The 25982-nt window shown below is 34.3% G+C and overlaps 3 protein-coding genes across 3 annotated transcripts; 1 reads left to right on the forward strand and 2 right to left on the reverse strand.

Moving 5' to 3' along the window:
* Nucleotides 1-1633: 1633 nt before the first annotated feature.
* LOC130630329 (coadhesin-like) lies at nucleotides 1634-7427 on the reverse strand. The gene is made up of 6 exons (XM_057443790.1): nucleotides 7304-7427; nucleotides 5897-6097; nucleotides 5319-5369; nucleotides 4582-4761; nucleotides 4027-4142; nucleotides 1634-2689 (listed from the first exon to the last, which is right to left on the reverse strand). The coding sequence occupies exons 1-6, from the start codon at nucleotides 7326-7328 to the stop codon at nucleotides 2189-2191; spliced, it is 1074 nt and encodes a 357-aa protein (XP_057299773.1). The 5' UTR covers nucleotides 7329-7427; the 3' UTR covers nucleotides 1634-2188.
* Nucleotides 7428-12973: 5546 nt separating this feature from the next.
* On the forward strand, nucleotides 12974-23135 carry LOC130630326 (tyrosine-protein kinase SYK-like). Its single transcript, XM_057443785.1, has 12 exons — nucleotides 12974-13236; nucleotides 14972-15070; nucleotides 15717-15860; nucleotides 17664-18168; nucleotides 18246-18287; nucleotides 18433-18576; nucleotides 18688-18797; nucleotides 19191-19379; nucleotides 19921-20070; nucleotides 20869-21009; nucleotides 21195-21307; nucleotides 21861-23135. Exons 1-12 carry the CDS (start codon nucleotides 13075-13077, stop codon nucleotides 21940-21942), a joined length of 1881 nt encoding a protein of 626 aa, XP_057299768.1. The 5' UTR covers nucleotides 12974-13074; the 3' UTR covers nucleotides 21943-23135.
* Nucleotides 23136-23902: 767 nt separating this feature from the next.
* LOC130630009 (acid-sensing ion channel 1C-like) lies at nucleotides 23903-25755 on the reverse strand. Its single transcript, XM_057443406.1, has 2 exons — nucleotides 25508-25755; nucleotides 23903-25319 (listed from the first exon to the last, which is right to left on the reverse strand). Exons 1-2 carry the CDS (start codon nucleotides 25753-25755, stop codon nucleotides 24164-24166), a joined length of 1404 nt encoding a protein of 467 aa, XP_057299389.1. The 3' UTR covers nucleotides 23903-24163.
* Between the last annotated feature and the right edge of the window lie 227 nt (nucleotides 25756-25982).

Genomic DNA, 25982 nt, shown 5'->3' on the forward strand with positions numbered 1-25982 from the left:
AAACCAACGCCTTCTAACGAATGCAATAGTATATTCTGGGATTGTTATCTGCATTAAACCAGCCTCGTGGCTATAAAAATTTTTAGATGTGTTTTTTATGTGTAATGATTTTTTATTGCTAACCAGTTAGGATTAAATGTCTCCTGTGCAATATAAACTTTTTCCGGAAATTAAAGAAGCTACGAAGTTGTTCACGTGGGCTATCTGTTTGATCCGGGTTTGATATTACTCTCAATACTCGCATACAATCTAAATAAAGTATTGACCATTCAGAATTTTGAGGTGCAAGAAGTTATAAAAATTTTATAACTAAATAGATGTCTAGACCACCTGTTTATAAATATAGTTACTTTTGTAAAATAAATTTACTTTTTTAATCTGATGTTTTCTAAAAATACAAACGAAACTACGGTCTAGAAAAGATGCGAATATGGGGAGAATTGAAAGTTTATTTTGACAAGGTAGCACCAACAACAGCACGGGGAGCTGTGCTTCTAATGAAATTATATACTCGTGATTTAGAAAAGATGAGTCTCTAAAAAAGGTAAGTCTCTAAAGAGATTGTAAATTTATTGTTGTATGGCTTTGTAACATATTTCTGTATGCTTCTTCAAAAGAAGGTGGAGAAATATAGCTAGCTGGCCAAGTCCAGAAATATTATTTTAGAAGTAAGGTATATTTGTTTAAATTGTTGTGGATACTTAATATATAGCGAAATTTAGAGCTGATAAAATGGATTTAAATGGATTTCGTGGGGTTAATGTAGTTTCTAAAGAGGCTCCACCATAACTATGCCAGATTATTTTTAAGATTTAAGACCTCAAGGTTAGCTAAAAAGTTTTAAATTCTTAACATTTACTGCGTTAGAATGGCAAAAGAGGTGTTTCCAAGCTACCTAAGATATCTCTAGAAAACCATGACAACTCACCTGCCCTTCCCCGGTTTAGTCGGCCCTGAAATGTCTTTCTCAGTTATTGTTGAATATCAAATATGATATTTAAGTTGATATAAAATGTTATTTTCTATCATTTGATCTTCTACATAGCTCCACTACCATTAGATGGACTTTCGAATAAATAAATCAAAAATCAACAACAGTTTTGTATCCCCTTAGTTATGCATATAATACGAATAATTTCTTCACAGTAACTTTTTCGTTATTTTTTTAACAACTCCCCACAAAAAAATTTAGACAATGACACTTGTTCAGCCGTTTCAGTTTGCAAACAGAAACAACTCGCATATTCTCCATAGCCGATGGGTTGCGGAATGGCTATTTTTTTAGATTTGTAGGTTAGGTAAGTAGCGTTTGGATTGCGCTCGTCACACTTCATTACACCTTCGCATTTGAGAAAAATGACCACGCTGACGTTAACAACAATTAGTACATTTTAAAAGTTTTAATTTAACCAAATAAACTGATTAATTCTGCTGTAAGTCTGTTGTGCACGTTAAAAAGAGGAGTGTGACAAGCTCAAATTGCGTGAATATAGTATGGAATGGTCTACTGTAATTTTTGTAATTTTGTGCGGCCGAAAAAAAATTATTTTGAGCATGCCGCAGTAAGTTTTTCATTTAAAAAGAACACGAGTTATTTCGAATATAAACTGCCTTTATAATACACACAGGTCAGTAGGGCTTGGTGTCAAAATAAACTTCTCCAATTTTTTTACTTTTATATTACAAAACATATGAATTAATGTTAACTTTAAAGCTAACCTCCCTTCTAAGCTTTGTTCATATATTTTAAAACGGGACTATTTTTAGAAGTGCATCTATTTTTACTCAATTATTTAAATCATTAGTTGAATTATTACTAATTTCCAATATTCTGCAACATTTAAAATGTTCTTTTAGAATTGTTATCTAAGTTTTTTTTCAAAAAGCTCCAGGGACGAAGGAGAAAATTCTAAGAAAAATCTAAACTAAAAAAAAACTATGTTTAACAAAGCCGGAACTGAGCAGGGGTAAGTGCCAAAAAAGGTTAACGTGAATTTGTCGTGAATTACAGAGAGATGTTGATATCTGCGATCCTGATATTTAAAAAGTAAAATTCCGCATTACTTCACAATTTATCGTATTTTGTATATATTAAAATCGTTGTGTCTGCTCATTTCGTGTCTTGACTATCATAAAAAGCAATTTCCAACCATTCTTTCGATTGATAGCTTTTTAATGTTATAGGTGCTTATGTCGGACAGTCTTTTAAATTACATTCATCCATCTCAATAGTTGGACCTAGGCCCTGCTCTTTGCAAGATTTTCCTTTCCCCGACGGTTTCGGGTTATTGCATTTTCTTACCCTTTCTATACGGCCATCTCCGCATGTTTTTGAGCATTCTGTCCATACGCTCCAAGCTGAATAACCGCCGTCTCTGTTACATGGCTCGGTGTGACAAGGCTTTTTATCCTCCTTATTTCCATAGCCCATTTCTTCGCATGTCTTTCCATTTCCACTAGGGGGAGGAGAGTCGCAGGCGCGGGTTCTAGTGTGCCACCCTCCTCCACAGTCGGCAGTGCATTTATCCCAATGCGTCCATTCACCATAACCCCCGTTTACGGGGCACTCTATTTCACATTCACTTGATTCGTGAGCTGGACCAAGAGCGTTACAATCCGAACCACCAGAAAACGGTTTCGGATTTGTACATTCTCGGTCACGTGATTTTGTCCCCTTTCCACATGAAATCTAAAGGTACAGTGCATTGTTAGTTTATTATGTTCAACTTTTTAGGTACAGTTAGGTTCCGGTAACTCGAACACCAGAAATTCAAACTCTTATTATCTCGAATCATTTTCTCAGATCTTTTGAACTTTCATTAATACTTTTTTATAAAAAAAATTATTCGAGAAAAAGAACTAGATTTTATTTATTGGCTTTTTTAATAACTCTTGATGCAATATAGATAGAACTGTTGCTTTAACTCGAAATATAATCTTATTATAGAAAAAATTCGATTTAAGGGGAGCTTTGTTTAACTCGATTATTCGTTAAGTTGAATTATATTTCTTGGTCCCTTGAAGGTTAGAGTTACAGGGAGTTAACTTTATATATTTTGATTTTTACATTCAATATTTGTAACTTCTTAATCAGCAACGATTTCGGCGAGATTTATATTTATATCGCGTGTGGTCTGGATTGTTTAGCTTCTTTCAAGCATTGGATCTACTACAAAAAGAGATGCAAGAGATGTATCGTTCACTTTGCGGTCAGTAACGCTTTTTCAAATTGGACAAAAATATGTTGTTTTTTGTTGTTTTTTTTAATTTTCGAAAACGGTCGACATCATAGTTAGGGTACTGTGTAATGCTTTTCACTTGTTGCTATTTTTTTGAACGTGTTTATTAAATGTATGCTGGTTACTAGAAGACTCTACTAAGAGTAAAATTGAAACCATAAGAATTAGTTATATACTAGTCGCTTACCAGTGGAAAAATCCACGGGTTTACCCGTCCTTTATAAATCGCATTTAGTGTTTCTGTAATACTCTTTTCTCGCGCACAAACAGACAAACGGAATACGGCTATTATTAAGAGACTAGTCGTTAGTCCATGGAAAAGTCCACGGGTCGTTCGTCATCAGTTTTTTACTTGTCGTACTAAAACTGCGTGCAACAATTTTCAACACGCAGTATACGGCATTTATTAAAGAGATTAACCAAATCAGGAAAGGTTCTACTTGATCGACGCCGTTGTGGAGAGTTATAGACGAAAGTAGCGTGGTGCAATATAGGACCTGCAATGGGTTTTTTATGTGGAGACAGGCTAAACACTTTTTATGTATCAGTAGTTCTGGTACGGGTAGCAAAGCTTTTTGAACCTGAATATAAATCACGAAAATTCTTCTAAACGCATAACCCCTTATTCCAAAACTCTCTGGAGTTCTTTTAACTTCAAAAATTCGAAAACAAACGTTTCGTGTTCGCCATGTCATTGATGCTATTGTTTTTTAGTTATTATTGCGCCTCATAAAATAAAATGAAGTGCTAAAGTGAACTTTTAGTCGTTACACAAGAAGTAACTTACGGAACAAGCTGTCCATTCTGTCCAATCAGTGTAACCGCCATTCACAGAGCAGGGTTGTTCGTTGCATGGCCTTTCTTCTTCGTAACTACCAAGACCCTGTGCTTTGCAATCTTTTCCTAAAATTTTGAAATATTTCACATTTAACTTTGTTTTGATTTAAGCAATGGATGCCACAGCTTTCTATAAAACTTCAGTTTGTGTGCCTTAGAAGTAAGCCACATGGATGGTATACTATGCAGAATAAACCGTACTGAAAAAATATGTCACATTTGCTATTTGTGCATGAGGTTTGATATCTGTACGACATTGGATGAGCGCGCGAAAAAAGCCATAGATTACAGCAGCTATTTTGATTGACTGTTAATATCAATAGTTTTTCTCAGCGCAAGACGATGTCGCTTGTAGTTGCATTGTGGTTTAAAATGCATTGATATGTAAAGCTTGGAATGCTGACCAAAAAAATTATAGGTAATTATGTAACTTAATCGGTTTTAACGAACTGGCAAAGACAACACCAAAATTGTCTAACCAAAATAACAAAGCTTTTTCACTTACCTCCAAACTTTGGTACTGGATTTATGCAATGTCGAACACGCTTTTGTACCCCTCCTCCGCATGGTACACTACATTCTCCAAAATTACTCCATCGTTCAAAGCCACCATGTATTGGACAATCGCGCACATTACATGGCACTACTTCATGTGAAGGTCCTAATTTTGCGCAATCTACTCCACCTGCAAAAATAAAGAGTCTTTTTAATACAACAGATCCTTAATCTTTTGGAACTTGTCACAATGCCACAACGAAAGAATTTTGTGTACTGATGTGTTTTATATTACTAACTAGTCGGCCACCTGCGGGAAAATCGCCCGTTCTTTATATCGCATTTCGTTTTCCGTAACACGACGTTTTTTCTCGCGGACAGACGGAAAAAATATTATTATATAGACTAGTCGTTATCCCGTGAAAACTGCACGGATACGCCGTCCTTTAAATTTACCCGCCGCAACAAAGTGGATAAAAATATATGGCATTTTATATTCGTGTTTCCGTAGCACGTGTTTCTAACTCAGTGGGGGGGGAGGGGGGGTTGCGAAGAGACAGACAAAAAAAGGCTATTATTAAAGAAAAAAGCCATAAAATAACTGTTGGAAGAGAATACGAACCATTTTGTTGTTTAACATGCTAATCATTCAATATTGTTTTTATCGCTATAAAATGAAGTCTTATGTATCTTTGCTAGCCGTAAAGGGCCGTTTGTTCGTTGGGAAAGATTTGAGACGGAGCTTACCTATAGTTGGTGGTGGGTTAGTGCAAGTTCTCTTTCGACTTCGCTCTCCTCCTAGGGTGGAAAAGCAAAGATATATATTAAGTGGGGATCATAGGCGTATGCTATGTTTTGTGTGCATCTGTGCTTGCGAGTGGAAAAAAAGTTTTCCGTAGTACTGATCTTCAGGAATACTAAGTTGTAGTATGCACAAATTGGGATGGGGTAAAATATATAAAACATTCGTTAGTATAAATGTCCTTGAATTGACCTGGTGAGCCGTTTGTAGCTGTTTATAAACAAGCAGCGTGTCCAGTGTGCAATATGGATTCTTAAAAAAACAGAAATATTTAGTTCTTGACATTGACAGTTTCTTTAGTAGTTTGACAAGTAAAATTTATGCCGAAAATGAGAAGTAATTAAAGGATTTTCATTTCTGTTTTCATAGTAGAAACTACAGAGTTGGTAACTTTAATAAGAAGAAATGAGCAGAAATTGTAAGAAGTCCTTTTTTGTTGTATTGTAAAATTTGAATGTAGCGTTTGGAGCTAATAATGAACTGATAAAATATTCTAAAATTCCCCTTGATAAAATAGGCTTACCTCCACAGCTCACTGAACATTTAGTGAAAGACGACCATTGCGTGTAACCACCATCACGAAATATTAAAACACCGTAAAATTCAGTTAACGTGATAAAAATGGCGGCTAGTAAAGTTATGTTGATTAGAACGACGAGTATGCGGCCAAGTTTTAAGTTCATGGGATTACATGTCAATCTGGATTTTCCGTTTGATGGGTGATCTAAAAAAAGGACCTTTAATGTAGGAGATGTTTTGTGTTTCCACAGCCAACGAAATTGGGATAAGGAAAACTTTTTCAGACAAAATTTCCAAAACGCTGTTTTCTTCACTAACATAATAAAATATTAAAATCTAAACAGTTTTATTATTATTACTACTTTTATAACACAGGACAGCCTCTTCAGTTTCTATGCGAACTATTATTGATGAGGGTCCTGCGAAGGGGATTCTAGTGCATTTAAAGCTTCCATTTCAGCTACGGAAGGCGTGCAAGCACAACAACCGCTCAACTAGATAACCGCCTAGGATATCAACCCTATTTCATACTGAACGTTAAGCAGAAAGGATCGATTTACGCTTTTATAGTCTCTGGCATGACTCGATTTGGGTTTGAACTCAAGACCTTCCGCACTGTAGGTGAACGCTCTACCACAAGTCAGTTCTGGAGGTCAACCACAATAGTTGAGCCTTTTAAATTACTATAATGTGCCTTTACTTTCACATCCAATTCATTGGTTCAGCTTTCTTATCATCGCATCGCCGTTAGGTGAATTTGAGCTTTTGGCATTTCTGCTGCACACAACTGATAATTTTATTTATTTATTTTATTTTATTTATGATTCTGTTTATTAGTGCGTCTGTTTAAAAGAAATTCTGGTAGCTACGCATCTCGATACGTTGGCACGAACAACAACTTTACACAAAACGGAGTTACAGCTAGTTCTATAGCTACAAAACTTTACGGTTATATCTAACAATTGTTATTGAAATTTCCTTGTACTGTTAGGGTAAATAGTTTTTAGATTTCATTTTCATTCCTTTCTTATGCATAGCTTCAAATGTTTTTTTCTAACCCGCAAAAGTTTTGTCTGTATTTTAAAATGATTAAAAAAAAGAACACCATCAATTTTCTTTTTGGATACACATGTTTTATAGCATAAGAAGTCGCGTGAATTTTATCCATGAACGTACGTATTGTTTCCCAAGGAGAATCTAACTACAATTCGGGAAAACGATTCTTTCCAGCGAACTGTAACTATAAATTACTACGTTTTAAATGACACGTATAAGAGTGTTAAAACTTTTTATACATTTTACCAAAGTGTATAAAAACACAATTAGCGAAAAGTTTAAAAAGAAACAAATATAAAAAGCAGGCTGTTGACTTTTTTTAATGTTATAAAAAAAATAAAAAATTAAATCAAACCTTTTAAAGTAGTTTGAATGTCCATTTTGTCCAAGGTTCAGCAACGAATGCTTATTCTCGATCAAAACATATTGTTCTCGGGTTTGCTCCGACTTAATCGCTTAATTCCATACGTATTAAATAAATTAGTTAAAGAGAAAAATGTTATATATAACTAATTACATGTCCTCATAGCAACCTTTATCGCTCACATCAAGAGGGAATTGGCTAATAAAGTTTTATTATGACATCAATGAACCCGATTGTCTTTTGGAAACATATTACTTTGTTTTTCTAATTATTAAATTCCGAATTTTTTCTACAGGTAGTTTATTGTGTTTACAATTCCTGTATTTACTGAAATTTGCAGCCTTCCTTTTAATTTAGTAAATTTAGCGCAGCATAACGTATAGATGGGTTGCAGCGTGATGTAATGTTTTTATTTTGCATAGAGAGCAATGTGCATTTCATATGTGCAGCCAAAAAATACATACACAACAGACCGCGAATCGTAGATGTTAACTGAAAATAAGATTGGTGCTAAAATTAGTTAATAAATTATATAATATATTTTATAATCTTTAAATTAATCTAACTAACCAATTTGATCAGTGTGGTCTTTCTTTTCTTGACAATCCGTGTGCAAACGCACATGCGGGACCTTTTCAATACCACAAAAAATATTTCTAAATATGATTTATTGCGAGACAGAAAGACAAAGACGTACTGTTTAAGTTCAACCTGCAGAAGTATGGGAACTATCAGAAAACTTCCTCAGAATTCATAGCCGCCGAAGTTACAGGCAACAATTATATAGATTGCATATCCAAGGGGCTACTACGGTTGCAAAATAGCCTGTTTAGATCGATGAGGTGTGTAAGCAGAAACACATTGTTTGCACATTGTTCTTTTTATGTTGTTCGAAGTTGCTGCCCCTTTCCTCAATCGCTACGGGCCTTTGAAAATGTCTTGTTCACTACTTTTCAAGCGATATTTATGGTGTAATTAAGGAGTGTGGCTAACGAGACAGTTATTTCTTCAAAATATAAAAAAAGAATTGGAAAATAACTTCAAATGACTACATAGAATTTGTTAAATGGCTTCGAAAGAACTACTTTATCACAAACGCGGGAAAAACTAAACGTATGGTTTTTGGTATCCCCAAAAGCAAAAAAAGCATGGACTCTTTGTATCTCTTACTATGCTAGCTATCTATTTACGTATTTTTCTATGCCAACGTTTCATACAAGCAGAACAGGCAAAAAAAATTAATGCACAGGCGGTTAGATTTACACAGTCCGCGAAATACCATCATACGCGATGCGAACTCCGGCGGTACGATGAACAGAACGATGAGCAAAACACTGTCCAGTCAATTTCACCAGCGATTGTGTTTTAAAATATGCGAAAAGTAAAGACTGTAAAGATGATAATGACAGCTTATTAGCTTAGGGGTGACATTTAAATAATGTGGAAAGGTTTGTCATGCGTTGTCATTCTTTAACTCGATTAACGAATCTGATTTCTTGTGGTTTACTTGCCTAGTAAGCTAGACAGACGTTGCAGCCCATCAGGCTAGATAATATTAGAATTCTCTTTTTTTTTTTATTTCTACAGTTAGATAATATGTATCTGAAGAATAGAATTATTAAAAAAATTGCTGCTCTAAACTCAACAGTCTGTAATGAATTTAAGATACCATTGGAACGAGGTTCTCTTGGTAACCTGATTGTAGATGCGGGGAAAGGAATTTATTCCCTAAAATTATGGTATTAGACACGCTTCGAATCGCTCCTTTGTCAGAAAGTTAAAAAGTTTTCAAGGACCCATTTTGATAGCAAACTTCATAATGTCTGAAATGGCCATCCTTGCAAAACATTCGTCAAATAAATAAATAAATAAAATGAAACTTGTGTTACGTGGATATTACCGTGTTTCCTACGATATTCCTCAATATTTTCACAGGAATACGTAAGTCTAAGGGTCTAAGAATTAGACTTTTTAAATCCGATATGTTATAACATAGTTTAAAAGAACGTCCAGGCTGGGGGGGGAGGGGGGGGGGGGGGGTTCCCACAAATTTCAAATATATTGAAAGCGTTTTCACCCTGAATTCCATTATAGATCTTAAGCCGGATCTCCACGAGGCGGAAAATCTCGAGGCAGACTACTTTTCCCGTAGCGAGACATGCCCACCGGTAGATATTGCGCAATTTCCGTAACCCATCTAAAACGGGCATGGCATATTTTCTAGCTTTCGCAACTACTGGTACTGAACAGATGACGTAAAACCACTAACTGTTTCTCTATACCTCATCGGGGAAAAATCTAGGTAAATACCACCAGTGCATAGAATTACACACCTTCGAACACCACTGGTTACTGAGCACTTCGAAAAGGTATCGGCGTACCCATAAGAGCAAATGACAAAAGTCATAATAAATACATTCAAGGGTCAATAATGACTTTAGAGTACTGCTGGGTCATAATCATACCGCACTACTTAACTAACAATGGCTAGTGATTGAAATCGAGAGCGTCAACAAAGCTACAAAGGCATGTTTCCGAATGAATTTTAAACTCAACTCAACATAGGCATTGCATCTTCTCTTCTTTTTTCAGTGGTAAAACCTCTACATACAAAATGGATCATGCATTTGTATTACTATTTCAAAGCTGACAAGGAAATTATAAAAGGGTTTTGAGTTGCTGTAATATCTGAAGCTATTGTGAATGTTCGAGCTATCACCACAGAGGAATCTTTTCCAAGGAATATTAGTTTTAAGCATTTTTTAAAGAAAAGTGACGTAGTATGTTCAGAAAGAAAAGTATTTTCTTCCTTGTTATCGTTTCCTCTTCTGTATTCATCAAAGTCCGTTAACTAATATCATGCTAATATGAATACTGGTTGATAGGAACAAAATTGGAACATTAAAGAATAAGCCGAATCTCTAATTTGGCCAATTTTCCCAGATTTTTCCCTCGATACGAAGGAGAACCTCTCCCAGCAAATAGGCGCTGGGAACGAGGTTTTCAGGACACACTTTTGACTGACTATGTGCAGCGCCTAACTTTCGTGCAGACCAGACACAGCAGCTTTTTTACTCAAACGATTGGGAATTAATCGACTTAAAAATGGTGGCTGGTTTTAGCGAAACAGACAGATCAGTTTCGCTGTTGAAACCGTAGTAAAAGTTGGTGTTAGTTAGATATATTATCCCCTTTTGGGTTTTTTATGTTTAACTAGTGTTAGGTTTCCTGTATTACTTTTAGCACTTAGCCGTGGCCTTTCTTTCTTTCACTTTTGTTATATTTAGCTCTATTATAGCTAGCTAGCTAAGATAACTAGCTTTAACGGGCCAACAACAGATGTGGTGTGGTGAATGGGCGGTACAAAAAAAGAAATGAAATGCTAGCCAGGAGCAGCAGCGGTTTCACCAGCCTAGTAGCTGGCTAATCCACTGTTTTTCTAACTTAGAATCACTACAAAATGCTGTTCAGCTAACTTGTTTGTGTTGGGACGAGAAGGTGGATGACGACAGACCCTGGGTGTAATATAATGGCCTCTGGTGGTGAGGGATAGAATGACCCAATACCCAACAATACCCTGGGTTGTTCCGGGAAAACCACCTGCTTTCTGAAGCAATCTTGGTTAGATGCTGTCGGGAGTTGTCTAGTAGAGCGCGGGCCCTAACAATTGGGTCTGCGTAGCTCAAAATGAGCATTAAATCTCTCTAGGACTCTCCATCTAAGCCATGGACCTTCTTGGAAATAATAGACAGGGTATATCCCTCGATGTTTGTGAGGCTAGCCATGTAAAATATGCACATCTATCTAGGCAGTCAGGGATAACACTTGTTTCAGCTGTGATGTGAGTTGTTAGGTCATGTATAAGCTATAAAACAGTCCAGGAAACTTTTAAATACGATTAGGTGTCAAATACATCCTACAACCGCTATGTATAAGTAAGTTGTTTCTCTGGGGTTCAGTGCTTTTTTTTTGGTTTTAAGTATATAACTTTAGTACCCCTAACTGATATCGTTTAGTATGAAAATAAGAACCAAGTATATATAAAGCAAGTAAGTTTTACTGAAATGTTGGCGAACTTATGTGAATTGATGTTACATATATATAAGCCTTTTCTGAATTAGTGCAGCCATAATTAATTTTCTAGCAAGTGGTGTAAGTGGGACTTTGATCCCTCTGTTCTCTGCAGCGAAACATACAAGAATTTCTGAATCACTTGATTTGCCATGGTTACAAACTTTATATAATTTTAATACCAAGCAAGACTTAAAAAAAATATTTTTATATATACGCATAAGAAAAAGCAAGATCATCTCATTGTAAACTGGAAATCTTGCAAAAGAGCTGTCACATTTTACCACTAATAACAGAATTTTTCAACTTGCTCGACTTGCAGAAAATTTAAAGGGAAACTATACTCGCAAAAATTATTTTATGATATATTGTCAAAAAGGGGTGATATATTTCAAAAAATAAAAAAGTGCAACTTAATTATGTCTGTTTTTACCGCAACAAGAGCAATTTCTTTGCCAGCAATATGCCTTTTTTCAGCAGGTTGCGTAAAAACAAGAAGACTGGAAATAGTAACAAAAATGACCACAGTGAGAGGCCTCCAAAAATCGAGAATACCGTTGCAATACGCGAAGCGCGATGTTAAACAACCTTTTTTTCCAGTACTGTATAAACCATTTAAAATTTTGTTGCTTTTATAAACCAGTCACTGCATAGAATTGCGCTTTCCGCACTTTACAATGTCACACCTCACGTCCCATTCTTTTTTTACGGAATTGGGGGTTGGGATTTCTAGACGTATTTGGGTGATAAGGGCGTATTCTTGGCACTTGGAAGTCATATGAAACAGTAAAACTAGTTGAATTCGTTTTCTAGTAACAATATATCGTTTTCTAGTAACAATATATCAAAAAATAATTTTTGCGTTCAGTTCCCCTTTAAATATAATTGCCCTAACTCTGAAAGAGAAAACATTCCATGAACCCTTTGACACAACAAGAAGTTTGCATACAAATCCTTATGTGCATAAAGTCTTAATTCACTAAGCCTTGTCTAAACTCTCATATATTTAAAAATTGGCCAGAGTTTTGTGACAAATCAACAGTATTTTTATGTAAAAAAAGCAGTGCATAATGTCCTATAAATTGTATTCTTCATTACCTTTTCCACTTAAAAGTAGTGAAGGTAAAAATCACCTGTTGCTTAAAAGTAGGAGATAGAATAAAATTATTTGTATCGAACGTTTAATTGTGACTTTTATTTTTAACAGCAATTGATAATTTAACACTATCTTGTGAGATGTATGTCAATGCACTAAAAAAGTTATAACAGGTGTATGCACTCGTAGTTCAATTTCAAATGCTTAGTAGAAACCTTCAATTGATTTTAAGGAAAAAAGATTGGAAGCTTCATAGTGTGTGTCCTCAAAATTAATAATTTATCCCAGACACTATGTTTATCCCAGGCATGAATGTGCAAAGTATAAGAATTTATATCACTTTTAAGAGAATTAAATGAATTTCCTGCACAGCTAAGAGTTTGGTAAAAACTTCTGATTAAGACAAATTAAGACAGAGCAACTGCACATGCTGCCAATGAATTTCATTATAAATATACATACATTACAAGATTTCTTAGTTTAACAAGTTCTGATTCTAATTATTTTATTTTTTTAAAAGTAGCAACAGCCACTTATAATTAAAAAGAATTGTTTTACCCAAAAAGAATACACATGCAGCTCACGGTGCTTTAAAATGGCTGACCCTGCTTCTTTACCATGGTTCCATGGCCGCATAACAAGAGATACTGCAGAGAAATGTCTTCATAAAACATCAATGGAAGATGGTACATACCTTCTAAGAGAGAGCACGTCACAGATAGGCAGCTACGTGTTATCAGTATGCAAAGACAGAAAAGTTAGTAAATTAATTTAATTTTTGATTGATGCTTATTTAGCTGGTAATAATCAGAAGAACTAACAACACAGGGAGTAATACAGAATTTTAATCTTGGGTTACAAGGCCACAAATGAGCTTCGTAAAATTAAATAAGCAAGGCAAACTTCAGAATTGTTCCTTACAAAGCCTGGTTTCAAAGTTTGTTTGATTCTTACGTTAATAAAAACCAAAAAAAACAATGCGGTAAATTTCTCCTTTTTTATCTCTTTTTATTTCTTTATATATCTTCCTTTTTGTGAATTAACCCCTGATGAGTGGTGGTTCAGGGTTTTGGATGTTATAAATTCACTAGTGGCAAACCTATGGAAAACCCACAGGAATTTACTGGTCAGGAAATCCATGAAAATTTTAAAAGTTTATGGTTTGAGTTTATGTTGTTTTAAGAATGTAACTGAAAAATGATAAAATAAACAGCCCAGCATAATCGTAGATCACTATTATAATATTAAACATTATAAGAAGCGAGGCAACCCACCTGGGGGTTGGAGGAGGGGTTGCTTAGCCCATTTTTTCAACCCGGAACAAGTTGGTTGACTTGGTTCATACAAAATCACTTTGCCAGGCCAGGTGCCAGGTTCAAAAAGAAGAGCATGTGCATTGTGAAGAAAAACAATAAGGATGAGCAAACAAAAATACCTCTAAAGTGGCAAACATCTTGGACATTGAGTGAAAAAAAACTTGCTTGCGTGTCTTGACTGAATTCTCCTAATGTCTTAATAGGAATGTGTGTTTTATCCACTCAGCCAAATACCATTAATATTTTAATTCAAACTCTGATGCTTATGCGAGTTATATACGAGTTTCAGGTTGTTTGATTAATTTCTGCGTCAGGTGCGTAGTTATAGCTTCATAGTTATACCTGCACACACCTCTTTAACCACTTTTGAAACAGTACACTAGCTGTCATCCAGATAGAACCAGTGTCAACTTTCTTTTCTAATGACAAAGCTTGGTGGTTAGTTGTATTGAATTAAGGCGTGTGAAAGGGTCATAATTGTCTAAACCACACAGATCTTTGTTTACGTGGATTTCCCTGTTAGTGTTTCAAACTTTAAGAGTTTCCTTTCGTTTTTTTTTAAGAATATGTCAATATTTTATGTATTATATGATTTCGTCGAAGGAATCGCAAATACAGAACACCTTGGATTTGAAATATGAAACTATTGACGATTAAAATATTTAATAATAATTTTGATTTAATTTTGCTTGTTTGTTTACATCTTGCATCCACTGTTTCGGAAAAAAACAAACTATTGTTGTAGACCCTTTGTGCTTTGAAATTGCAGTAAGCAATAGGACCTAAATCCATTATTGTAAATATTTTGTCCACTTCAGCAATAAATTTTGCCATAACTTAACAAAACAAAAAGCATCGGTTTTATTGTGAGCTAAAAAAATGTAACAATAACAATTGAAATGAAAGTTGAAAAGTGCTTGAAGAACCTAAAAATAGGTAATCAGAATTTTTTTTTCCTTTTCCATAAGTATAGACATTTTGTAAGCACATATGCTGAAATAAATACAAAGGGTAAATTTTGTATTCTTGATAATAACCAGGACATTTCAAATATGCTGCCTTTCTAATGCAAATTTGTTCATTGCTTCAATAACAAGTTGATGCATATCCGAATAGGCTTAAAATATGAAAAAGTTTTAAAAAAAACATTATGACAGTGCTGTATATGTCATTTAGGTTGTTCATTATCAAATACAGAAACAACCTTCTGGAATGGTTGGTATTGCAGATGGACCGAAGTTTCCGGGACCTGTGGAGCTGGTAAACCACCATAAAGTGAGAATTATTTTTAATCCACATAAGTATTTTCTCCATGTGTAGTTGATATGTTCTTGCACCCTTCACTGTTCAATTTCAATTCCTAAGATCTTTATGGAACTCAGGTAATTTAAAAACATTTTTTTAAAGAATTTAGATGCTAAATGTGTCTATTATGAACAGCTGAGCAATTTGCGAACAACACGGTAGTGTGTTTGATCTAAAATTGCCAAATTAAGCTCCAGCAATATTTCTTTTTTTCCCACCACCACTTTTTTTTACATCACCAAAAAAGTTCATTTTGTCCCGTCGCTAAATTAAATTATTAAGAGAAAATTGATACGAATTGAGTACCCCAATATCACAGTATTTAGAGCTGTATTCAGTATTCCAACAACAAAATATATATACTCTCTTTGAAATGGCTTATACCTTCTACGGATTTGTTTCCGGATGAATTTTGCTGGACTTATTTTTTCAATTCAACAACATTTTTATGCTTTACCAAAACAATAAGCCCTATAGAAATTAATTCTGCAAAATTTAGTCCAGTATTAAATAAATCCATAGGGTAAAAGTGTTTACAATTAGCAAACATATTTGCAAATAGGTTGTAAATCGAGTTTAACTTCAGCAAGTACAATTTCTTACGATCATTTTTTAGACTAACTTAGATGGCTTGATGACAAAGTTGAGTGTGGCTTGCAATCGATTGGCTGGGGTTAAAGCGAAGGCATACAACGATGTAAGCCATGATGATTTAGATGAAGCAACTCGAGTTGCTCTTCGTGATATCGGTGTTGGAGAGGTAAATCTAGTTCTACATGCTCTGTGTTCATATTGCTGGATATTTACACAGAAGAATAAATGCTCATTGGAAAATATAGTTCTTGTTAGGGAAATTAAAACCTAAATCTATCTTCTAAAAAAGTGATATAAGTATAATATAAATATGATGCATGAAAAAATGTCACATTTTTAGGCTTTTTTTGTTCAGAAGATTATGTAATCACTATTTTTATTTCTAAACACAACTATAATTTCCTTACCACCGTTACACTTACTGTGAATGACTTTTAAATGCCCACTTAAGACCAACCCAGATGCTCTGATAAACATCCAAGGTAAAACCTCACTTACTCAAATAACAGCAGTCATGCTCAACAGCCTTCGACGTGGAAATTAACCTTTAGGGTAAAATCTTGACTACACCAATAAACCCCATAGTTAGTCAAAAAAAAATAAAAAAATAAATAAACACTTAGGAGTGAATCAAACTTGAGTAATTTAAGTGTTCGTACCATACTTTTTAGATTTTCGTTATAATACTAATAAAAATCACCACTTCAATCCTAACATTTAAGTTTTAAGGTATACACCCATTTTAATGGATGACCAGGCTAAAATTCAATTGTTTTTTAAAGAAAACCCAGACTGTTTTAGTTGGTCATTTTTGGTAGATTAAACTGATGCAAAATAAATTCTCGAATTTTGTTTAAGTACACACACTAACAAAAAAACTTTTTGCACTGTAAAAGAAAATGCAAAAAAATGGAGACAGCCTGTTAAAGAGTTAGTAGCAGACTTATCTTTGTGGTTTCACAGTGCTTAGTAAGTGTATACTGCTTTGAAGAAACCAAAAAAATGTAATATTCAATATTAACACAGGTAAAAAAGACTAACCTTTTTTCAATTTTGACTACAAGGGCTTTCTTTTCTTGACATTTTGATCATAGTCATACGGTTGTCATTTTATCAAATTTTATGAAGACAATTTTAGGTTATCGAAAAAAAAGCACATCAGCAAGCTTATAGCTTAAATATCAATTTATCAGTGTTGCTCAAATAAAACTGAATCAAAGAAAACCACTTACATAATGTGGAATTATCAACAAATGTTGTGACGATATTTAAAATAGAGAGTTTGTAAATATACGTGATGCATATTTCTGATTTTCATTAGAAATAATAATTTTGTTTATCTTTACAGCTGCTGCTGTAAATTTTGTGCTTACCTTAAGGGAAGAAAATATTGCGCAAAAAAAAGATTGGGGAAGTAAATTATTTTTCTTCATTTTCTAGCAAGGAGTAGCAATTCGCAATCTTTTCTTACGCAATTCCTAGAGAAAATTATGGAATTTGCAATCTTTTCTTCTGCATTCCAAGAAAGAAATAAAAAATGTTGCAATCTAATTTTGTGGATTTCCAGTTATTTCTGTCGTTGTTTTGCTATATGAAGGAAGCCCCTCAATTATTTGCAGTTAAAGAAATTTTCAAAGAAACAAATCTTAATGAGTAAAATGAAAAATTTATCAAGCAATTTTAGGAAAAGTTCATGGATAATATTATGCTTCAATTCAATTTCTTTATTCAATATCAGATTCACAATTTCCTGATTTTATCACCAATTCCCAATCTTTAGTTCCGCAATTTATGATTTTTTCCATAAATTCGCCATCTTCAATTCCACAATTTTTCTTTCCTTAAGGTAATTTCTCTTTATTTACCTTTAGTTTTGTGAATGGTGTTAAGTTAAATTTTGTGACCCTAATGCATTAAGGTGTGTTCCAAGTTTGACCAAAAAACATCAACAGAATTTATTTACTTCTAGAGTGAAGAAGCTGTGTCAAGGTTCAAAGGTGATATTCTGTGTGTCGTTGGGAACATACTTCACAAAAAACAACCATGGTTTCACGGAGCAATACCACGAAATGAAGCTGATCGTAGATTGGAAACGCACAACTTTGAAGAAGGAATGTATCTCATTCGTGAAAGAGGATCATATCGTAACAGTTACGTGTTAGGACTTTGTCACCAGAAAAAAGTTTATCATTATCTGTTTGAACCAAATGACAAAGGTCAACTATCGATTAAAGCTGGCCGCCCTTTTGATAATTTAATGGCGGTTGTTAATTTTTATTCACAGAAGAGTGAGGGATTGTTATGTACATTAAAAACGCCATGCGATGTTCGATGGTTCGAATTTCGACCAAAAATGCAATCTCAAAATATATTATTACATCCAGAAATTCAAACTGAATTACGTAGAACTTTGTCTCGTTCTGAAAGTGAATTGAAGAAATATAGAAAAGGAACGACTACCACAAAACCAATAGGTGAGCATAAAGAGTTTTTCTTGTTTTTGTCATATTCTGCGAATAGTTGTCTCATGATGATTTTAATTTTTTTTTAGTTCCAACCAGGCCGCCACCATCACCAGCTTTTCAACCAGTGGGTAAGACAGCATAAGTAAAATGCACAAAGTGTTCAAAAAGCTAATAGTGCCTTATGCTTCATGCATCAAGCCCTGCAGTCTTTTTTTAGTGGAACATTCTATGGTAGTGCCGAATACACAGCAGCCAGTTTATTTTGTATTTCAGCTCAAAGTGATAAATGGAAATACGAGAAAATCTACGAGTCATCTAAAGTAGTAATGATGGAAGGTTTTAACAGTCCATTTCAGAAAAACAAAAAGCGAGATATCTCATTGGATCCTTCAAGACTTTCTCTTGGTTCTGATCTAGGTAAAAACTGTTATCGACATTTTTTCTTCCAATAATTTTTATATTGTATTGATGTAATGCATTGTTAGCAAAAAAATGTAACCTTGCTTTAAAACAATATGTTTATATTAGGTGAAGGAAATTTTGGTTCGGTAAAGAAAGGCACTTATGTGCTGCCGAAGGGTAACCAAATACTGGTTGCAGTCAAAACTTTGAAAGAAGAAGATATACCTGGACAGAAGGTAAGGCGTTCCGTATTCTCCACATAGCTGGAAAAAGATAGTAAGGTGGAACATTTCCAGCCTTAATACGTTTTTGGTCATTTTTTCTTGAAAATATTTTTACATGAAGAAAGATAGAAAGTATATTTCATACCTCGCCACACATATTTTTGTACAAGGAGCGTAACGTAATTTGTCCAGAATAGATTTGCAAAGTCGGACATGTAAAAGCGCAAGGGTTTGTTACTATCTTATTAATAACCACAAGTCTTCTCATGTATAAACATTGACTTAGATTTTTTTCAGTAAAACATACAACAGTCGTAGCTAAAGCTGTTTATGTAACTTAATTCTTCGTGTCATTGTTAGAGAGCCTATATTTTCTATCGCACATCTGGTTTATTTTATTTTCAGTCGGAAATTCTAAGTGAAGCTAATATTATGGCTCATCTCGATCATCCAAATATTGTTCGACTAATTGGCGTGACTCAGTCACCCAATTTTATGCTGGTCATGGAACTCGCACCAGAGGGTCCATTACTTGGTTATTTGAAAAAACATCGCTCGATGCCCATGCTGAATGTGCTTATTCTTATGCTGCAGGTGTGTTGTTAAAGTCTTATTTTATGTCCTTATTCAGTTTCTAATGGCGCTGTTATTAATGAGGGTCCTAGAAAGGGGGTCTTAATTCATCCCCTTTAAAGTACGACAGGATGCATAGCAACTGGTCAATTAGACAGTCACCTTAAATGGCAGTTCTATCAATTCCCACATTGGTGTATTGATAGAACTGATAATAAAGCAAGGAGTATATTTTTATAGTTAATAGCCTCAGACATGATTTGCTCAGAGGATTACGTCACAACCTGCACTTGAAGTGAACGCTCTATCTTATTGATTAGTATTTTTGGCAAAATCTATTTGAGAAATTCTAATTTTTTTTGTTGAAATTAAAAGTTTGTTTAATTCCTTCATTTTTTATATTAACATTAGATCTCTAGTTTGCTTTGAAATTATTTTAATTTAAGGACCACAAACCCCCGTGCTATTTTCGAAATTGTATCCTAAACACTATTGACTCCACTATTTACACCTGGTTTCTACTAAATCGTCTTCTTTTCTCACGTCACAGTTTTTATTTTAGGTTGACGAAGGAATGAATTATCTAGAAAGTCAGCATTTTGTTCATCGAGATCTTGCTGCCCGAAATATTTTAGTGGTGTCCGAAAATTTCGTTAAAATATCTGATTTTGGTATGAGTCGTGCAATGGGAGCTGGGAATGAATATTATCGTGTAAGTTTCTGTTTTATAATTCTTATTGTTAAGCTTTTGTTTGTGCTTGCTTTGATCGACTTGTTTTGTTCCGTCAACTACGGGAACCTTGTCAGCCAGTACACAAACATGACCCATGTCACTCTTGGTAATTATAGGTTGGTAATTGTGTAGTCAACACCAAACTTTAGAAAATTTTATCACCCATTTTAATTTATTATTCCCTCCCATAATAAAAATACGTAAGTCCAACTCCCCTTTTTATTAGAAACCCCCCTATTTATATAGATTAAAATGAGTTTTAGCACTTGAAAAACAGAAGAAAGGGAAAATATACATAAAATGACAAAAACTGTGGAAAAAACAAAACAAAATATAACAGTAAAGAAATACTTTCTGTACTTTCTGACTAAGCACTCCACACTGACTAATAAAAACAACGCTCCCACCACCCTAACTATTGCTACCCGCCATCCCACCCCTAACTGAAAAGCAAGAGCACATATCTAAATAAACCAACAATAAGTTGATCCCTAAAAAGTAGTGTCCTAATCATCCGTGTTATCAGCCACATCTGCACCAGAAAATTTGTCACTTTTTGCACTTTTAAAATATTTTCTCTTTCAACTGGCTACGATTTTGATTAATTCACTAATTATTGAACATAGAATTATCTGCGTAATATATCTTCGTAGCTATCACTTCCATTAATAGTTTGTGAACATGCTTGAGCCATGCACTGAGAATTTTCTCTTTGTTTTACTGCTGACAGTAATAAAAACGTGAAAGATTAGCATTTTAGGTTTTTTTTAACATTAGGCAGAACGAACTGGAAAATGGCCTTTAAAGTGGTACGCGCCAGAATGTATCTACTATCATAAATTCACAAGCAAAGGAGATGTGTGGAGTTATGGTGTTGCATTGTGGGAAGCCGTATCTTATGGCATGAAGCCATACCAGGTAATGTTTTGCTTTTCTGGTTTTATGCATTATAAGTCAGATTTTTCATGCCGCGCGTTATATCAAGCACTAAGTATTTTGTGGAAGAAATCGCGACGGGTATACTTTTAGTTAATATATTTACTTTCTACCTTTTTTTTTTAATGAAATATCGTGTTAGATAATTATGCACGTTTTTAATGTAGGGAATGAAAGGTCCACAAATCGTCGAAATGTTGGATAATGGACAGCGCTTATCACGTCCTGAAAGATGTCCGGAAGAGGTTTACGCTTTGATGAGGAAATGCTGGGAAACTAAGTAAGTGATGACTTTGTTTTGTTCTGCTCGTGCTCCTGGTTGTTATTGTAGTAGTGGTAATGGTGGTGGTGGTGGTGCATGTGATGTCTGATGGTGGTTGTGGTGGTGAATGTGATGGCTGATGGTGGTGTTGGATGCTGTTTCTGTTTGTAGTGTTGATGGGTTTTAGCGCTGTTTGTGATGGCTTGTGGTGATTGTGGTCGAAGATTGTTGGTGGTGGTGGTTGTAAACGGTGATTCTGTTTGGTGCTTGTGGTCGTTTGTAGTTGTGGTGATATTTGAGTCCTTGGTGTTTATTTTTGTGGTATTGCAGTTTTGTTATGGACGTTGGTGGTATTTGTGGCGATGATTCTAAAAGAGGATTGGTTTTGATTTTTGATTTTAGTGGTTGTTGTGAACAGTTTATGTTTGTTTTCTCTATGTTGTTTTGTCATTGCCTGGATTGATATTTGTTGTTTCTCGTGTTGTAGTTTTGTTTTTGTGGTTAGTTTGTAGTTGTAGTTACATTTTTTTATTATTATATTATTATAAAATTATTTTCTTCTTGTATTTAGTCCTGACGATCGTCCAACATTTCACGAGATTGGTCTAACATTGTCTGCTTACATCGAAAGAGAAAGAACGAAAAGGAAGTGAGATTTGCACAAAGCACGCTTAATTCGATTATAGTACTGACGCTATCGCATACGAGTATTTTGAATACTTTATAGAACAGAATTCTAAGCACGGGAGTAGATGAAGTTTCACCAATAGATTTGCACAGTCGAGTAAGATCTGCCACATGTGTAAGTTTTCATGGAGTGATTATGAAAACTTCTAGTGCTGTATCTTAAGGGAAATCTCTATGTATATTGTCTCAGACTACATAGTCGGTTAGTTGGATATCCCTCGACTAACAGGCAAAGCCGCGTATGTATAAAATTAGGGCGAAGCTAAGTTACAGTTTTTCATACACACTTACTCGCTTACTTATTCACTCACTCGCTTAGTCATACACTTACTCGCTTCAATCGTTCACTTCACTCGTTCACTCTTAAAACACACAGCACGATAGGTAAAGTTTCGTTAATAGAATTATTTTTTTACTTTTTAGGTTATAAAATTTTTTAAATGCTTAGTATAAAAAATGTAAAAAATTTTTTACTGAACTATTCTTTGGAGCTTACACGTGACACGTAAAAGTGGGTGTGGCAAGCTTGGTTATTGTAGGCGCCGTAATTTTTTCAGGAAAAAATTTTTGGGCAAACTCACGAAATAAAGTACCATGCGAAAATAATCTGTTTTTGTGTAATTCACGAAAGTTAAAACAGCTTTGTTTCAGTTTCATCATTTACTTTGATTCGCAAACAAGACTTTTTCCTATCTTAGGTAGCCACGTGCACTTTCATTGCTGTTTTCTTGCTTTTTAAGCGTATGTATTAAATTAGCTAAAAGTATCAATAGAAAAGAAATTGTCTAATTGACGAAAGAGGGAATATGTGTCGTCTTGCTGTACTCGTTGCGCGAAACAAAGTTGCGTCGGTTTATTTATATAGTATACAAAAAAATAAATAGACGTGGGACAATAATTGTTACATAATTTTTTGTGTCATATATTTTTTAGTTTAGAAGTAGTTTTAAATCCGAATCCTTTCTCAAACCTTAGAATAAAAGCATTGAGAAAGCCTTGTCTTTCATGCAATGGTTGTGTTAACCGTTCTGTTTTGAATTCGCCTGCTTATAGAAACACGTCTTTATATCCTTTTATAACTTTTATATATTTTGCTGTACACTATTTCGAGTGTTGTAATTTGTAATTAAAATAGTAAAGATCTAATTATCTCTCTCTCTCCCTTGTGCTTGTCAATGTCTGGAAAAATTCGTCTTAGATATACTGTTTTTATGTGTAATTCCTGTTTGAAAAGGGTCTCGAATGTTTTTACTTTTTTAATGGTGTTGAAATTTTGTGGACTGTTAAATATGTGCTTGGCCTCTGACCTCTTTTAAAGATTTGAATTATGCTGATAGTAAATATATGTAAACAGAATGTTTTATCAAGGCAGTCAATTTTCCCAAAAATTGTTTTTACGAAAAAAAACAATTTCACGAAAGTTTATAAGGAACCTGCTATTTTGAAATCAAAGTTTTTATTCTTACCGTCTCTTTTTTTTAAAAAAAGAACGACGTCCAAATCCAACAGTCAAGGAAGAAATGCTATTTTGTAAAATCCGCAAAAATGTCAATTTCGCAAAATTTCGCAAAAATAATTCCTTGCGAAAATTATATCTCGGAACTATTAATTCAACTCAAAAGAGGACTGGGCTAGAATTCAAAGTGCTCAAAACGAGTCAGTTGAACCCAGCATCACGTTCAGGTTGTTAAACGAGTATTTTCAGTTTCCAGTACTGCAATCGTGGAAAGGGATATTGAGACGAAGACAGTTTTTTCCTCATTATTTAAATATGGCCAAAAAAGTTTCGGCATAAATTATTATGCAACGCGAAATTCGCAAAGATTAATTTCTGCAGAACATAAATTTTAATTTTAAGGTCAAAAAATTCAGCACATTACCGAAGTTAATTTATTAACTATACTATCACAAAGAACTTTTGGTTAATTTAGCTATACACAATTCTAAAGGAATGGAAATGAATAAACTAGCTCTATAGCATAAACTGAAGGCTTAGCTAGCTGCACCACTCACAAGTATACTAACCTATATAAAACCTGGCCTTTCCTTGTTAGCATCACATGAAAACAACGTAAAAAGAAAACAAACTTTATTATTGATGCGCATTTCGGATTTCTTAAGATTATAATTTTGTCCTTTGAACTTTCTGAGCACGCTGTAGCACACATGAGAATTCTGCAGTTGCTTTTAATTCTGGCGAGCTCGTCTTCCTGGTATGATAAAATAAACTGTATGTGCCGCAACATAAAACAAAAAGAAGAGAAATTCAATGATGGTCAAAACTGAATAACCTGAAAATAATCCCAGTTGTCCACCAATGTCTGCAAGAAGATTCACAATACCATAGACCTCTTCATCTTCCCAAATTTCAGTTTCCATAGTTTCATAGTAGAAAGTAACTTTTAAGTAGTCATCATCTTTTTCTATTTCTTCATCCTTGCTTGATTTACTATGTACATATTCTTTTTCTTTATATTTAATATTTGGGTATTTTTTCATGGAAATTTGTGTTTTGTATTGAATCTCGTCACACGGAGCAGTGCACTTTTTCATACATTTGTTGTCAGCTGCTGTGAGATTTTTCTTGCGTCCAGATGTGCACAACCGTTCACTTTCGGACGTGCATGTTTTGTTTTTCGATACAGTTTTAGGCAAATAGTATTCAATACAACCACAATGATCAAATTGTTTTTCCGTTAAACACAAGTATTTGCAAAGTTCTTTGCTGTATTTTGTTAATACGTTTTGTGTGACAGGATTTCGTAGATTAGTCTTATGGTGCTTTTTGCAACTTTCATTTTTTAAAGGGTCCACATGTATTATGTTTCTCTTTCTTAACCCTACAAAATATGAGAAGCCTGGCGACAAGCTGTGTCCTTGAGCATAAGGGGAGTATAGTCTTCCTTGATCTCCAATGTAAAACCGAATGCCAGCGGCATCAGTGACATCGGAGTTATATTGGGATTGATTTATAAAGAGAGTTAAACTCAATGCATTATCAGGACCCGGGCTGCTGACAGTTAAGATATCTTTTGCTGTACCATTTTGTGAGAAACCAGAGTTGAACACATGGCAAGCGCCATATTTCCAATGCCAGAATCTGTTCCAGTGACCTTTAGCATGCCCTGATGAGCACTCTTTAAAATTCCACTGACAAGACACAACCATTTCGTTTAAACTTGTGCCATGTTCAAACAACTCGTCTTCATCAAGAAGTACAAGTGCATCAATAGATGATGTGTACTTCTTCCTGAATTCTGTTTGTGTGAAATACTCATCCCATGTTGTCAAGAATACATTCTCATAAGATTTAGGTGTGCTATTTCCATAATCAATGTTATAGCTAGAGTAATATTGTGTGCTGTTTTTTTCAACATTTTGAGTTGAATTCTTTTTTTATTTAACAACTTATTTAGACTCTCCAGTTTTTCCATTTTTATTGCATTTTCATTGCAGAAAACAATAACAGGGAAATGAGTTGATGATTCATCCTGAAGATAGATCTTTGTGCTTATCGGTTTTCTTGCATACTGTTGCACTAGCGGTGTTATTTGGAAGTATAACGCTATATGACAAGCGAGCAAACTTAAAATCCAAAATAATTTTACTGGTACATTTTGTGTCAGTGTTATTTGACCAAATCCATGTGCTGTAGTATTCGACGCAAAATTTGTAAACAGTTGTTGGTAGTTTATTTCATCTTTGTTTTCTTTTATTGTGTGTGGTGATTCAACTTTGTTTTTTTCTTCCCCTTTCATGTTGTCGTTCTCTGTCTTCATCATGCAATAATTTCTGTTTGTTTCGATTTAATATTGGCAATTTTTTTCAGTCAAGTCAACAAACTTTTTTATCAAATTTATGTCTTAACCGGTGAAATTACTTTGTATGTGATGTTATAGTAAAGAGAGGTGTACAATAAACTACCATCTCCTTTACAATCGTTCTCTTCATTTGTAATGGTTTTTATTTCTAAAGATATTCTTTGATCTGTTTTACTACTTTTGCA

This window comes from Hydractinia symbiolongicarpus, chromosome 2 (genome assembly GCF_029227915.1).
Source record: "Hydractinia symbiolongicarpus strain clone_291-10 chromosome 2, HSymV2.1, whole genome shotgun sequence".
In the NCBI taxonomy this organism is placed as follows: Eukaryota; Metazoa; Cnidaria; class Hydrozoa; order Anthoathecata; family Hydractiniidae; genus Hydractinia; species Hydractinia symbiolongicarpus.

Bases quoted from the DNA above. Each gene is read 5' to 3' on its own strand.
- LOC130630009 (XM_057443406.1), bottom strand. From the start codon at position 25,755: ATGAAGACAGAGAACGACAACATGAAAGGGGAAGAAAAAAACAAAGTT. The intron at 25,320-25,507 runs GTATGCAAGAAA...ATATTACTCTAG, and splicing joins ATAACACCGCTAGTGCAACA to CTATAACATTGATTATGGAA.
- LOC130630326 (XM_057443785.1), top strand. From the start codon at position 13,075: ATGGCTGACCCTGCTTCTTTACCATGGTTCCATGGCCGCATAACAAGA. The intron at 18,577-18,687 runs GTAAAAACTGTT...TGTTTATATTAG, and splicing joins TTCTCTTGGTTCTGATCTAG to GTGAAGGAAATTTTGGTTCG. The intron at 18,798-19,190 runs GTAAGGCGTTCC...TTTTATTTTCAG, and splicing joins AAGATATACCTGGACAGAAG to TCGGAAATTCTAAGTGAAGC.
- LOC130630329 (XM_057443790.1), bottom strand. From the start codon at position 7,328: ATGGACATTCAAACTACTTTAAAAG. The intron at 4,143-4,581 runs GTAAGTGAAAAA...TCAAAATTTTAG, and splicing joins TCCAGTACCAAAGTTTGGAG to GAAAAGATTGCAAAGCACAG. The intron at 2,690-4,026 runs GTAAGTTACTTC...CTGTACCTTTAG, and splicing joins CAGAATGGACAGCTTGTTCC to ATTTCATGTGGAAAGGGGAC.